General features: G+C 31.8%; 1 protein-coding gene across 1 annotated transcript in view; it reads right to left on the minus strand.

Moving 5' to 3' along the window:
- Ralgapa1 (Ral GTPase activating protein catalytic subunit alpha 1) overlaps positions 1-14,305 on the minus strand; it is a 217,231-nt gene that overhangs the window by 76,909 nt on the left and 126,017 nt on the right. Inside the window, 4 exon segments of the mRNA XM_047542464.1 lie at positions 3,064-3,247; positions 3,635-3,769; positions 9,160-9,228; positions 13,898-14,008. Of these exon segments, the coding sequence (XP_047398420.1) occupies positions 3,064-3,247; positions 3,635-3,769; positions 9,160-9,228; positions 13,898-14,008 (499 nt within the window).

The raw sequence follows: 14,305 nt of genomic DNA on the forward strand, positions 1-14,305 counted from the left end.
GATACAATGCAGGTTTTATGAGCTCCTTTTTCAAACTTGCTTATGAACACCAATAATAAGCCAGCCTTTTCCCTAAAACAAACACCAAACACCAGGTGCCAGTCCATCCTACATATCCTCTTTCCAAAGGAAGAGATCATGAAAATGCAGTTTTAGAACTTGTTCACAAATCTGTCATAATTATTAACACTGAAAACACTAAAAGGATTGACTTAGATTTCAGATGTAGGTAAAAGCATTTTTTCCCCTAAGTTGCACTTATATGCACATAGATGAAAGGATAAAAATCTATTTGTTAATTGGGAAATTAGATTAAATTTAGCCTTATTTTTGAGCTATAAAATACAGAACAGACATATTTTATACTTATCTAATAAGATATAAAGAAGATGAGAAATTCTCTCATTTAGAAATTCAAAATGAAATTCTAAAATAACCAACCTTGTGAGAAAATGCAAAATGAAGATATCGATGCTTCTAAGGCTTTATGTAACTAGCATTCATTTAAATAAGTCTATTCAGGGTTGTCTTTTCAGATTGTCAGATTAAACAAACCCTGCAGCATTTGCAGCAAACCCATAATTACAGATTATTATGGCATACAAAAGCAGCAAGACATAAAAAGCTGCTGCAATTCACTGCACTGTAATAGAACACACAGAGGAAGTTAATTTTGGCAAAAGCTTTAAATATTAGCTTTGCATAATATGTATAGGTGAAACTATAATTAGGACAGAATGAATCCTTTGGAGCCTCCTTTCACTCTGACCCTGCAAATGATGACTTTTTGCTAATAAGACTACTGCCATTTGACAAAAAGCCAACTTTACTACCTTTCCTTATTCTTTAGTAAATTTAATAATTACAGCTACTCCTGCCAATAGTTCTCAAATCAGACTTGTTCAATCCAATACTGAGCTGATTAGGGACACTCTGTGTTTATAATTCATTGGCCAAAAAAAGTACTTGAAGATGTGAAGCATGCCTTAGACAAGGGCACAATGATCAGTCATTTTCAACACATTACCTCCACCCCCCACCACAGCATGTAGTCACTACAGACCACAGAATCACCTGCTGTTAGCTCATGGCTGTTCCTAAAAGATTATTCATTTATCTGGTCCTCAAACAAAAACGATTTAATACATTTAGGAAATATTATATGGAGTATTTGGTATGAATATTAAGTCCATCTATTTACATCTTTTCCTCTGCTGCTTATACAGTGACTGATACTGTACAGTTAATTTTGTATGAAACACATTAAAAACTTCCTTTTATGTAAGTAAACTCCATTTATTGTACTGTTTAAGAAATATGCTATCCTGCCTTGAATCAAAACTTTATAATTTAACATCTGAAAAAATGCAAAGAGCAACTAAACTTTTCACAAAACTTTAAATGCTCTAATTTACTATGCCAAATCTAAAGAGATAAAAATTTTAAGTTGCTTATATCAATTACTGTCTAATTTTTTGCTACATTATACTGCCCAGTATATCTCTTTTATATCTGAGCAATAATTTAAATCTTGAATTCCTATTTCATATGCATATTTTTGTTCTAGACAAACCAGCAGAAACTTATAGTCCACCCAAAACTGCAGCCTGAATTCCTTGACTTCTAACTTTGTTTCTTTACTTTCATTGTATACCGTAAATTACTTATCATATTCACATTCTAGATATTTCAATCATTTATAACTACTCTACCTTTGAAAATCAAACTCCTCCTTTATTGCCCACTCTGACTAAAATCTCCTAGCCTACTGATTTCTCAACTGTGTTTTGTGTTCCTTGGAGAGAACCCCTGAAAAGTGACAGGAAAGAAGTTGGTAGGCTCCCAGGGTTCCATTCTGCTGCAGTTCTACTTTTAAAAGTTTTAAAAATCAGCCTTGCTTATAAAATTTATTTGAATAGCCTCTTCTACTTAAAAAATCATTTATAGACCACTGTCCTAAAATACTAATTTTCTCAGTAGTTCTCAAACAAGGTTGCATATTAGTCACATGCACTGCTTTAAAAAAATCTCAGCAATCCTAAATAATAAGTCAAAATCTCTGTGGATGAGTTGGGAGCATCAGTATTCTAATGTGCAGCCAACGTTAAGAACCACAGCTCTACTTAATACCAACCACAACTACTTTCTGACTTCCTAGATCACTCTGTTTTCTCCCCAATTATTAGTCACTTACTGGAAGCAGCTCATTCTTTAACAAGACTGGATTCCACAGATAAACCATATACCAATATTCTGAAAAGCACAGTTCCCTTGTATTTCAGTTACACCCACCTAACTGTTGACTGGTGCAACCAAAATTTCATGGTTTCCATTTTCTGTTGGGCTCTCAATAACTCCTGTGAAATCTTTAATCTACTTCCATCTTCTTTTTCTTTCTATTTCCAGAGGAAAGGTTAATCTTCCATCAATACTTTTCAGCTCATCTCCTCAGGGACTTCACTATTAATGATATACTTCCCACTTACTTCCTTCTCAACTTATAAAATAAATTCAACTCTCTTCATCCTTAAAATTCCCTTAACCCCAAATTATCTTTTAGCTTACTTCACTTTTCTTTTTTTCTTTTTTCTCTTTTTGTACCAGGGATTCAACTTGGGGCACTTAACCAGTCACATCCCCAGCCCTTTTTTGTATTTTATTTAGAGATAGGGCCTCACTGAATTGCTTAGGTTCTTGCTAAGCTGCTAGGGCTGGCTTTGAACTCAAGATCCTCCTGCCTCAGCCTCCTGAGCTGCTGGGATTACAGGTGTGTGCCACCATGCACAGCTCCAAAGTTCTCTTATTCTATATAAATCCTATATAAAATAAAAACTAAGAATAGCTTGGCCAGAAGCACAATGGAAAAACTATTATATATTAGTAATTGTGTATATGAATTTATTTCTTAAGCTAAAAATGAACTCGTGCTAGAATAAACAAGTTGTTTAGGTAAAACAACCACAAAGTGAGAGATATTCTTCTTTGCCATCATTTCCTCCTCTGGCCTCAGATCATACTTTGTAAGAACCCAAGCAATAATATTGATATGAAAACTCATTTTACCTTCTGTTACTGGCTGGAGTTTAGAAGACCGTTCTGAATCAGGGGAGTGTAGAGGTTCAGGTTCTTTCAGACTTTCTAAATGCATAAAAGGATCATAATCTACAGATGCCAAATCAGAAAGGCTTATTGGAAAGTATCTTGGGTTGGTAAAACACTGAGCTCCATAAACACATCCATGTAAAACCTGAAAATGCAAGGGAAAAGAACATATCAAGGTTTACCTTTAAATGAAAATAAAGGAAGATAAAAGGTCAAATGGTAACATAAGAGTTTGGCAAAATTTTTAAGTATTTTAAAACTCAGGGCTTCAATCATGGTAAAGTTTAATATCGCTTTTAAAAACAAAAAAAATAAGTGAAATTTAAATAGTGATTCTTACAGTCAACAAAAATCTAACTCCCCTCAAATTCTGTATGAAACAATGATGTCTTGTAAAGAAGTACTTTTAAATGACCTTGCTGTAATCTAAATCTATAAGAAAATATCTAGATCTAAAACTACAGAAATGTTGTTTTTGTAGTTTTTAAAAACCCCTTACTAAATAAATAATAAAGCAAGTAAAAAAGTTCACCTTATAAATGCAATTGAGGACAGATTTTTCTGTTTTATCATTTTCTGCTCCAGTAGCATGAACTGGCTGGAGTAGTGTCTTAAGAGGTAAGGCCATGATCCAGTCCAGAAGGCAGAGAAGTAAGGATACTACCAACTATAACAACAACAATAACAAAATTATTGTAATCACAAACTCATAGGAGCCTCTCAACACTTAATAATTCACCTTCTTATTCTTGGGTTTCCAAAATTTATTTTAGGAATCATCAATCCTATTAATTTTACCTGGACCTGATTTTCAAGATGTTGTCTATGAACGTTATTGTGGGGTTTTCTTTCATATTACAAGGAAAGCACAACAAAATCTTAAGTATAATAAAAACAGGAATGTTAAAATCAATGAATCCCAAAAACCTCAAGTTTCAAAGACAACAGATATTCAGAATGGCTCAGTGATGGAGTGCTAGTCTAGCATGTGTGAGGCCTTGGGTTTAATCCCTAGCACACAAGGAAAAGAACAAAAGAAAGAGACAGACAAGAGAAATCAATTAACTACACTTCCCTAATTATACAAATACAAGTTAAAGGATTTGGTCCATACATGTTATAATCACTTCCACTTTCCTCTTCTAATCCTGCCAGGAGGACTACCTTATTCAACTTTTAAAACTTACTCACTTTACTAAACGACTATTTTCATTGGACACTTTTTTTTTTTTTTTTTTTTTTTTTTTTTGGTGCTGGGAATTGAATCCAGGGCCTTGTGCATGCAAGGTAAGCACTCTACCAACTGAGCTATGTCTCCAGCCCCTCACTGAACACTTTTAAACTACTGGATGCTATAAACAACACTTTCACCCAAAACATGGAGCAAACTAGCAGTATCCATATTATTGGATAAAGAATCACAAATAATACTAACAAATAAATAAACTGTCATGAAAATAAATCAAATGTGACCAATCAAGTGGCAAAAAGAGATCTGCTGATCTCTAGTGTTAAAGATCAACACCAATTCAAGGAGAAATTCTGGCCTAAGTCTCTCAAAATGTACTCCAAATGAACAATAAGAAAAAAATATAAAACCTCACAAAACTCATTCCCTTTCATATACCCAGAAGACAGAAAATATCCATACTTCAAATTCTTTGTTAAGTAGAAAAATATTCAACAAACCCCAGAGAACTTTTATTCTCATTTTCCCATTGCAGGTTTTCATGAAGCAACAAGGGCAGTTTGGTAAAAACTGAGAAAAGATGGGAAGCAGCTGCAAATCTAAGATTGATCTAAAACCAAGCCAGAAAGAAAAAGTCCATCCTAAGTATTAGAGTACTGAAAAAGTATACAGGTAGATCCAAGTACTGAGTAGAAAGAAGAGACTTAATAGTGCACACAGGAAAGGTAATGCTTTAAGAAGAGAATGTTAAGAGTAAATGGAGAGGCATCCTTTGAAAAAAATGTAGTGGGGGGGGGGAAGCAAAAGGGAAACTTTGTATTCTTGCTACACTTATAAGTATCTAGAAGAGGAAACTCTAAACTGGGAATCTTGTAAACTACTTCAACCATCAACCTGGTTCACAGAATTGCAGAAAGAAAGTCTTCATCTATACAAAATTACCAGGAAAGGAAAATAGAAAATGAGAAAATAAGTAATTCAATGGATGGAAATGCTTCCCTGAAAATCAAATGGGAAGCACAAGAACCATAACAACATATTCCAAACTGATGTAACTATTTCCAAACAAGCATTTAGAGACACTGGGAGCAGGGTAACCCAACTAAAATCAGAAATTTTAAAACTAAGAAAAAAAAAAAAAAAAATAGACCAAGAAGGACAGAACTGATTCAAGTCAAGAAAAGAACTAAAACAAAAACACAATTATATTGAAAATGAAATGAATGAAATTATCAGGTGCCTAAGGAAGAACAAATTTGAAAAAAAAAATCAAAACAGTAAAGAATGTTGAAAATAACTAAGCATGAAAACGAGATAAATACAAAGAAGTATTAAAAAAAGATTGTTGAAATGTAAGACATAAAATGAATATCCAATTTATATACAAACCATAGTTCATGAAGATATATAATTAAACAGAAAAAAATTGTAGAAATAAAAGACTAAAATATATATATATTGAAAGGCCTAAAAGATACTAGGACAAACTGACTTGCAATGATCAACTCCAGCACATTTTCTGGTAAACCTTCAATGGAGACTCCAAAAATAAATAGCTGGGCACAATGGTGCACATCTATAGTTCCAGCTACACAGGGGGCTGAGACAGGAGGATCCCTTGATCCCAGGAGTTCAAGGCCAACCTGGGTAACATAATAAATCCCCATTTTAATACACAAACAAACAAACAAACAAAAATCCCTCAGAGCCTCCAGGCAAAAAAGAAAAATAACTTACAAGGACAAGAGAATAAGACTGGCATAAGATTTTTCATAAACAATATACAAAGTCTGTCAGCATTTAAAAAACAAAACAAACCTCCAAGGAAAGCAAGTGTGAGCTAAGGATTCCATATGGAGCTAAACTGCTTTTTAAGTCTCAAGGTTAGTAGAAAAAGTTTTAATTATTCAAGATCTTAAGAGTTGATTTTCAGGAGTCCATCTTGAAGAATAAAGATGAACTTTCTCTAACAAAGAAGCTGAATGAGTAAGCTTCAGCAAAAAGACCAAGTTATGGATCTCAGTTATAGCGGCAAGATTAAAAAAAAAAAAAAAAAAAAAAAAGAGGTGGAGATGAGTATGGAAGACTAATTTGTTACATGATGTATTTCTACAAGCTATATGTATAAATAAAATTGCCATAATTTGAGACATGAAGAAAGAGATGAACTCATTTGTTAAATGTATATGGTAAAAGATAGGAGTTAATCTTTTCATTAAATAATACAAAATACCATTAAATAATCACAAACCAGATAGAATGAGGTTAAGTAAGAAAGCAAGGATGTGTATGTGTGTTTGTGTGTATAAATAACTACTAGAACAAAAGTACAAAGTTTCCTAATAATACCAAGAGGAACTTAAAAACAAATCAGAAAAAAGGAAATACATCATGCAGAGAAACACAGAAAATATAAGATAATATGCACAATAACGATGATGAAAAAATAACAGAAGTGAGGCCAAAAATATAAATCATATCAGAATGGGTTTAACTGCTTAACGAGAGACAAAGATTTTGGGTCTTGCAAATCAAGACCCAAGTATGTTATATTCAAGGATACAGTTAAACGAAAAGATTAAGAAATGCTAAAATTGAAGAGATTTAATAAAGGTATATCAGGCAAATTAGAATTCAAAACAAAAAATTCAAATGTTAAGTTACAATTCAAAATGAAGATAAAGTATTTGTGAATACTTATGTATCAACACCTTACAAATTAAAATCTATAAGCTACATAAGGAAATAAAAAACTTCAAGTGGATTAGGAATAAAAAAATACAAAAATATAAATATAAAATCAAACAATACAAGCTAATTTCTTTTTTTGACTGGTATCCCATCCCCAAGATATGTAATAACGTATATGCAAATATTCTAAAATCAAAAAATATTCAAAATTAAAAATACTTCTGAGAGTTGGACATGGTGGCACATGCCTATAATTCAAGCAACTCCGAAGGCTAAGGCAGGAGGATCACAAGTTCAAGACCAGCTTGGGCAACTTAGGAAGACCCTGTCTCAAAATAAAAAATAGGATGTAGCTCAGTGGTAAACTACCCATGGAGTTCAATCCCCAGTCCACAAACAACAAAACAAACAATGTCCCCAAAACAACAATAAAAAACCCAATTCTGGTCCTAAGCATTTCAGATAAGGGAAATTCAATCTCTACAGGTTTCTTTTAAAAATGATGACTGTCGGAGCTGAAGAAATAGCTCCTTTAGTAGAGCGCTCGCCTAGCATGCGGTTCAATTCCCCGGCCTCTAAAATGAGGGGAAAAAAAAAAAAAAACTACAAAAATGTTGACTGTATTTACCAAGAACTGTACGATCTAAGTGGAATTCTAACTGAATATGAAGGAAAAGAACTAAAATTTTTGAGGTAAACTAATGAAATCAGTGATGTGAAAGAAGGAATAACATGGCAAAAACAAAAGTATAAACAATCTGTAAGCCACACAACAAAGAAACTGGGAATAGGTACAGAAACATGATATCTTCCAAATTGTATAAATTAATGGGAGGAACATAAGCAGTAAATAAAGCATAGTTGAGATTTCATGTAATACAAGATGATTAAGAGGTAGTAACACTGAGAACTGGAGAACAAAATTCATGATTGGGATGTCACAAGGAAAAGGAACAAAATAATTTTCAATTTTTTTTTGTTGTTGTTGTGGGAATTGAATCCAGTGGTGTTTAACCACTGAGCCACATCCTAGCCCCTTTAACATTTTTATTAAAAAAAAATTAAGACGCAGGGTCTCGCTAAGTTGCTTAGGGCCTTGATAAATTGCTGAGGCTGACTTTGAACTTAAGATCCTCCTGCCTCAGTCTCCCAAGCAGCTGGGATTACAGGCATGCACCAATGAGCCCAGTTTAGAGAGAAAATTAACAGAATCCAAAAGTAGCCTGAATAATACAACTTTGTGCAATGAGAGAGTCACCGAGTATTTGAAATATGTAAATGTGGGATTAAACTTTCAAAGTAAATTCTTAATTTAATGCAATTCTAATTTAAAGTCACATGTGTTTAGTAGCTACCACAATAGGCAGCATAAATCTAGTCTCCACATGTTATATATAACATCTAGTATTTAACTGAACAACAGGAAAATGGAAGTCTGGCAAGAGGAAAAACATTCACTAGAAAGAGACTCTGTGAAAACCCAGATATAAAATTTAGCAAAGACTTTAAAATAATTATGACAAATATGTCAAGAATCTTCAAAATAAGATGTAAGCTACTGATAAAGAAAGGTAGAATGTCATAAAAGACATGAAAACTTTAAAGACACCACAGAGAAACTCTAGAACTGATAAACACAACATCTGAAGTAATTAAAAGACTTCACAGTGAATTTATGAAAATAAATCCCATCTTGTAGAACTTTTTGGTGAACAGAGGAAATGTCTTCTCCTCAGTGACCTATCTTCTATGTATTTTACATACTTTGCTTATTAGAAATATCTTTACTTTCCAGCACTTTACTTTCCACCAGAAATAGTTTTACAAAATCAAGTGGTTCTCTTCAGAGGTAAGGAATTCTTAAGAATTAATAATCTTCAGGTATAACAATACAATTTGGCAGGATACAATAAAATAATTATAGATTGACAGAATGTCCTCCAGGGTTCCTTAAAACCCTGAGATTCAAAGTCTTTATCAAATGGCCTGAAATTTAAACTAAAATATAACTTAGTTATACTTAAATAAAAGAAAGATATATTTCACACTATAATTTATCGTGAACACCAAGGTGAATTAATTTATATCATGTAGTTATATATACTTTTGCAAACTTAATAAAAATAAAAGTATTTTAAACAAGATAATCGGATATTAAATATCAAAGTTTAAATTACCCTTTTGTCCATTTCATAAGATGAAGCTTCTGTACTTGGCAAGAGGTGGGTGATAGTAGCTATTAGGATCTGTACATGAAAATAAATAAGTTCAAAATATGTTAATGGTACTCTTAAAAATAGTTACATGCTAAAGTGATATAGAAGCTACTGCTGCAAATTTTTCCTAAATGCATTATCTAAATATATTACCCTTATTATTTTAAGGTTTAAGGTTTTAATAGGTAAGCTTTTCAAGTACACTTAATTATCATTTATAATCCTCATGTACAGAAGCAAAGTTACATGTACATTCTATCAACTACCAATCATTTCATTCTAATTCAATTCATGGCGGATCAATGCATATACACAATTATGCTTAAAAAATTAGAAGATATAGATAAGCAAAAAGATTTACAAAAATCATTATAATCAATCAGCTCAAGAAATTACTCTGTCTTTCCAGATCTTCCTATATATACATGTTGAGCATTACTAATTTTAAAATTCAAAATGTTTCAAAATCCAACACCACTGCAGCTTCTAACATGCACTCGAAAAGTTATGCATTTTTGAAGCATTTCAAATTTTTGGATTAGGGATGCTCAATTGGCAAACTCTATGCAAATATTCCAAATTCAAAAGAACTCTGAAATTTGAAACACTTCTAGTCACAAGCATTTCAAGTAAGTGATATTCAACCTGCAGAAGCAAATACATGCTTTGAAAAAAAAATTTGCATCTTTTTCAATTTATATATATTATAATGCTGAATATTATACAAGTGAATTTGAAATAGGGAATATGAAGTAATAAAAAAGAAAGATATTATTAAAATGAGGTAAAATAATTCTAATATCATCATCATCTCTGGAAATTGCTTGGCTTCAATCAACTTTTTTGTGCCTGTTACAATTGTATTAGTATAGGGGCTTCAGTTATAGCTCAGCGGCAGAGCACTTGCCTAGCATGTGTGAGGCACTGGGTTCAATCCTCAGTACCACATATAAATAAATAAATAAAATAAAGCTATTGTGTCCATCTACAAATAAAATATTTTTTAAAAAGTATTAGTATAAATTTTTATTATACTTTTATTGCATATAATATTTTTAAAACTTACTGTTTCAATGCATTACACAGAAAACTTTTCTAAACATATATTAAGAACTCCAAAAGCTCAAGATCAAGAAAACAAATAACCCAATTAAAAAATGAGCAAGAGACCCGAACAGACATTCCTCCAAAGAAAGCATATGAAAGGTCAAGTGTATGAAAAAATGCTGAACATCACTACTTATCGGAGAATTGCAAATCAAGACCACAATAAGGCATGGCGTACAGCTCTGTGGTAAATTGTGTGTACAACATTCACTGGGCGCTGGGTTCAATCTCTAGTACCAAACAAACAAAAAATACACAATGGAATACCACCACACTCCAGTCAGAATGGCTATTTTAAAAAGGCAAAGATAATGTTGGTGAGGAGGTGGAAAAGGGAAACCTTTCTACATTGTTGATGAGAATGCAAATTAGTATAACCACTGTGGAAAAACAGTATTAAAAATGGAATTCTAGTATTAAAAATTAAAAATTGAACTACCATATGATCTAGCAATCCCTCTAACTGGGTATAACTCCAAAGGAAACAAAATCAGTATACAGAAGAGACATCTACACTCCCATGTTCACTGCAGCACTAATAACAATAGCTAAGCTAGAGAATCAACAGAAGAATAGATAAAGAAAACGTGGTGTATATATACACAATGGAATAGTATTCAGCCATAAAAAGATGAAATCCTATCAGTTTAACAATATGGATGAACCTGGAAGACATTATGATAAGAGAAATAAGTCAAGCACAAAGACAAATACCTCATGATTTAACTTCTATGTGGAATCTAAAAAAGATGATCTCATAGAAGTTGAGAATGAAACAGTGGTTACAAGAGACAGGGGAGAGTAGGGGTGTATGAAGGACAGAGTTTGGTCAACATGTATAATGTTACAGTTAGGAAAAATAAATTCTGTTGTTCTATTGCACAGGAGGGTTACAACAGCTAACAATTACGCAGTTTTTCCAAAGCTAAAAGTGAGGATTTTCAATGTTCTTACCACAAAAAATGACATATGTTTAAGGTGCCGGATATGCTCACAGCCTTAATTTGATCATTATACAAAGTATGCAAATATTAAAATATCATATTATAACCTATAAATATGTGCAAGTATTATGCTTCAACCAGAATATAAAATTTAAACAAGTTTAAAAAAATTTAAACAAATAAATATATTTTTTACAGAAAAAGGCTTTCCTCTCCAGTTGAATCTAGTATTTTAGATGCACTTGCTTCATACTGGTAATAAAATTGGGCTTTTACTCATAATTCTACGACTAAGAAAACCATTTCATTAATAGTTATTAATGAAATTCTTTACTATTCTGTGATTTTATTTCTTCAACTATAGGTGGGAAGAAATAACTATTAATGTTTATCTACAGGCTCTGGCCATTATAAAATATAGTAAAACAATTTATACACATATACTATTAAATGTTTCTAATATGCAAGTTGAAAAAATAAGGGAAAGCATTTGGAGGCTTTCAGATTGAAAAAAGCATTTAAAGAACAACTATAATTTTTACACAGAATAATCAATCTTAAATAGTAAATTTTCAAAGGTTTCAAAATTTCAAACGTTTTATTATTAGACACACACATGCACATTCACATTCAATTATCATGTTCCATGTAACATAATAACAGCTGCAGCCAACATTTATTAACATTTAGATTTCACTTATAAGCCTAAAAAGTGCTAAGTGCTTTACATGTAATTTTTCATTTAGCTTTTTATCTCAGCTAAATCCTCAGTACTTTTTAAAAAAATTTCAGATAGGGTCTCACAAAGTTGCTAAATCTGATCTCAATTTGCAATCCTCCTTCCTCAGCCTCTCATGTATTTGAGATTATTTAGCCTTTAAAGCAATCTGTGAGGTAAATTTTTATCCCAGTTATAAAGTGTTCAGCATTCAGTGTGCTTAGTAACTTGTCCACAGTTACAAAGTCAGTACGTGGCAGAGCCAGTGGTTAGTTAAATCCAGGTGTCTAATCCCCAAAACAAATCTCTTAACTATAAAACTATTTCAAGTCAATATACTAAATATTTTCTACATATAAGCCACACTGGACATAAGATAGTAAAGATAAAAAGTACGTTAAGGATCTTAAAATTTTATACATGATACTCTGGTTTCATTCAAATTTTTAATGTACATATTAAAAATATAGTTGTAAGTTTATTGTAAGTTATATTTTTATAAGTTATTACTTTGACACAGTAAATACAGTAATTCTTCTAAATATACTTTATATAGGGAAAGGCTTTATCCCTATTCTGAGTAGTGCTATTATAGAGACTGGTGACGTGTGAGCAAGAAAAACTTGGACTTCAGATTCTTACAGACTTGGTCTAAAGTCTGTTTCTGTCCTGAATTCTGTTTCTGTCCTGTTAGTTTGTGACATTACGTAGTTACTAAATTCGTAATTCCCTTATTTTAAATAAGTGAGGTAGGAATGGAATAATCTACCTCAAAAAACTTTTAAGAATTAAATGAAATATTTATAAAAAGATACTAATACTGTGATTGGTAGATGGTAAGGTGATTAATAAAATTTGTGTTCATCTTTCCTAAAAATGTTATAAGAATACAAAGATAAAAAAGATAAATTCTGGTTGGTAAGATCAGATAGGAAATTCTGGATTTTTTTTGAGGAGATGGTATTTAAGCCAATTATGGAAAGATGAGGGGACAGAGAGAAGTAAATCATTTCAGATAAAAGAAAGAGAGTAACGGGTGTGTTTAAGCAATAGTAAGCAGATTCAGTTGCCTGGACAACATGGTATTTCAAAGAAATCTGCGCATGATCTTGGAAAGGCAGGTTGGGTCCTTGCCTGGAGATCCTGAATTTATACCTAAAAAATTGGGCTTTATTTTATAGTCTAAGAAAATCAGAGATTTTGTTTCTATTTTTTTCAGATAAGTGACATGATAAAAGTCATATGAATGTGGGGCTGGATCTGTAGCTCAGTAGCAGAGTGCTTGCCTAACACATGTAAGGCACTGGGTTTGATCCTAAGTACCACATAAAAGTAAATAAATAAAATAAAGGTATTGTGTCCATCTACGACAACAACAACAAAAATTTAAAAAGTCATATGAATGTGATGATGACTTGCAGGAGAAGACCGTACAGGACAAAGCAACTGTAATATCTCACAGAACAATAAACAGCTGAAATATGTTAGGTGTTATAGGAAACACGGGAGACAGTGAATTAGGATGAAAAAAATAAAAATCTCATAAATGACTGACTGAAAAAGAAATAAATAATAATGCTTTGATTTCAGTAATGCAAGGATGGCATGTTTTACTCACCTAAGAGTAAATGAAGAAAATGAAACAGAATATACACTTACAAAGACAATGGCATAAAAAGTTTACACATAGCATTTAATTTTCACTATTGAGTAAAATTTATAAATTCTACAACTAATGAATTCTTTTTTAATGATTTTACTTTGACCAAAAACCAGGAACACAAATTTCTAACATAAAGTACAAAGAAACAGGATCTTTGATATTACAAAAAAAGCATGTAAAAATTTTAAAACTTACTAAATAATTTCATATCTACATCTAAGAATATTTCACAAAGTCATACTAAAAAAGAAATAAGAAATTACTTACTTGAATAATTTTCAAGGGAGAATCAGGTTGGTAAATTTGAAGTCTAGATACATAATGAACCAGCATGTGAAGCATGTTACAAGCCACCTGGGCTACTGTTTTATTAGTAAACTGCAATAACAACAACAACAACAACAACAACAAATCATTGTTTAATATAAAGTGTCTTCATGATACTCTAGTTTCCCTTCAGATTCTATAAATCTTTGGCCTTTTACTAAGAAATTCCTTAATGAACTATTATTCATCAGTACATTAGCTGACTGAAAATTTTTAAATTTCATACATATTTCTTTTTATTATCATACATTTATGTTTATTAAAATATTAGGAAGATAAATCTTTGGCTGCAAAATTTTTAAAAAATCACAATACATTCCAAAGACATATACATTTGTACTCTTCACA

This window comes from Sciurus carolinensis, chromosome 2 (assembly GCF_902686445.1).
Source record: "Sciurus carolinensis chromosome 2, mSciCar1.2, whole genome shotgun sequence".
NCBI classification, from domain to species: domain Eukaryota; kingdom Metazoa; phylum Chordata; class Mammalia; order Rodentia; family Sciuridae; genus Sciurus; species Sciurus carolinensis.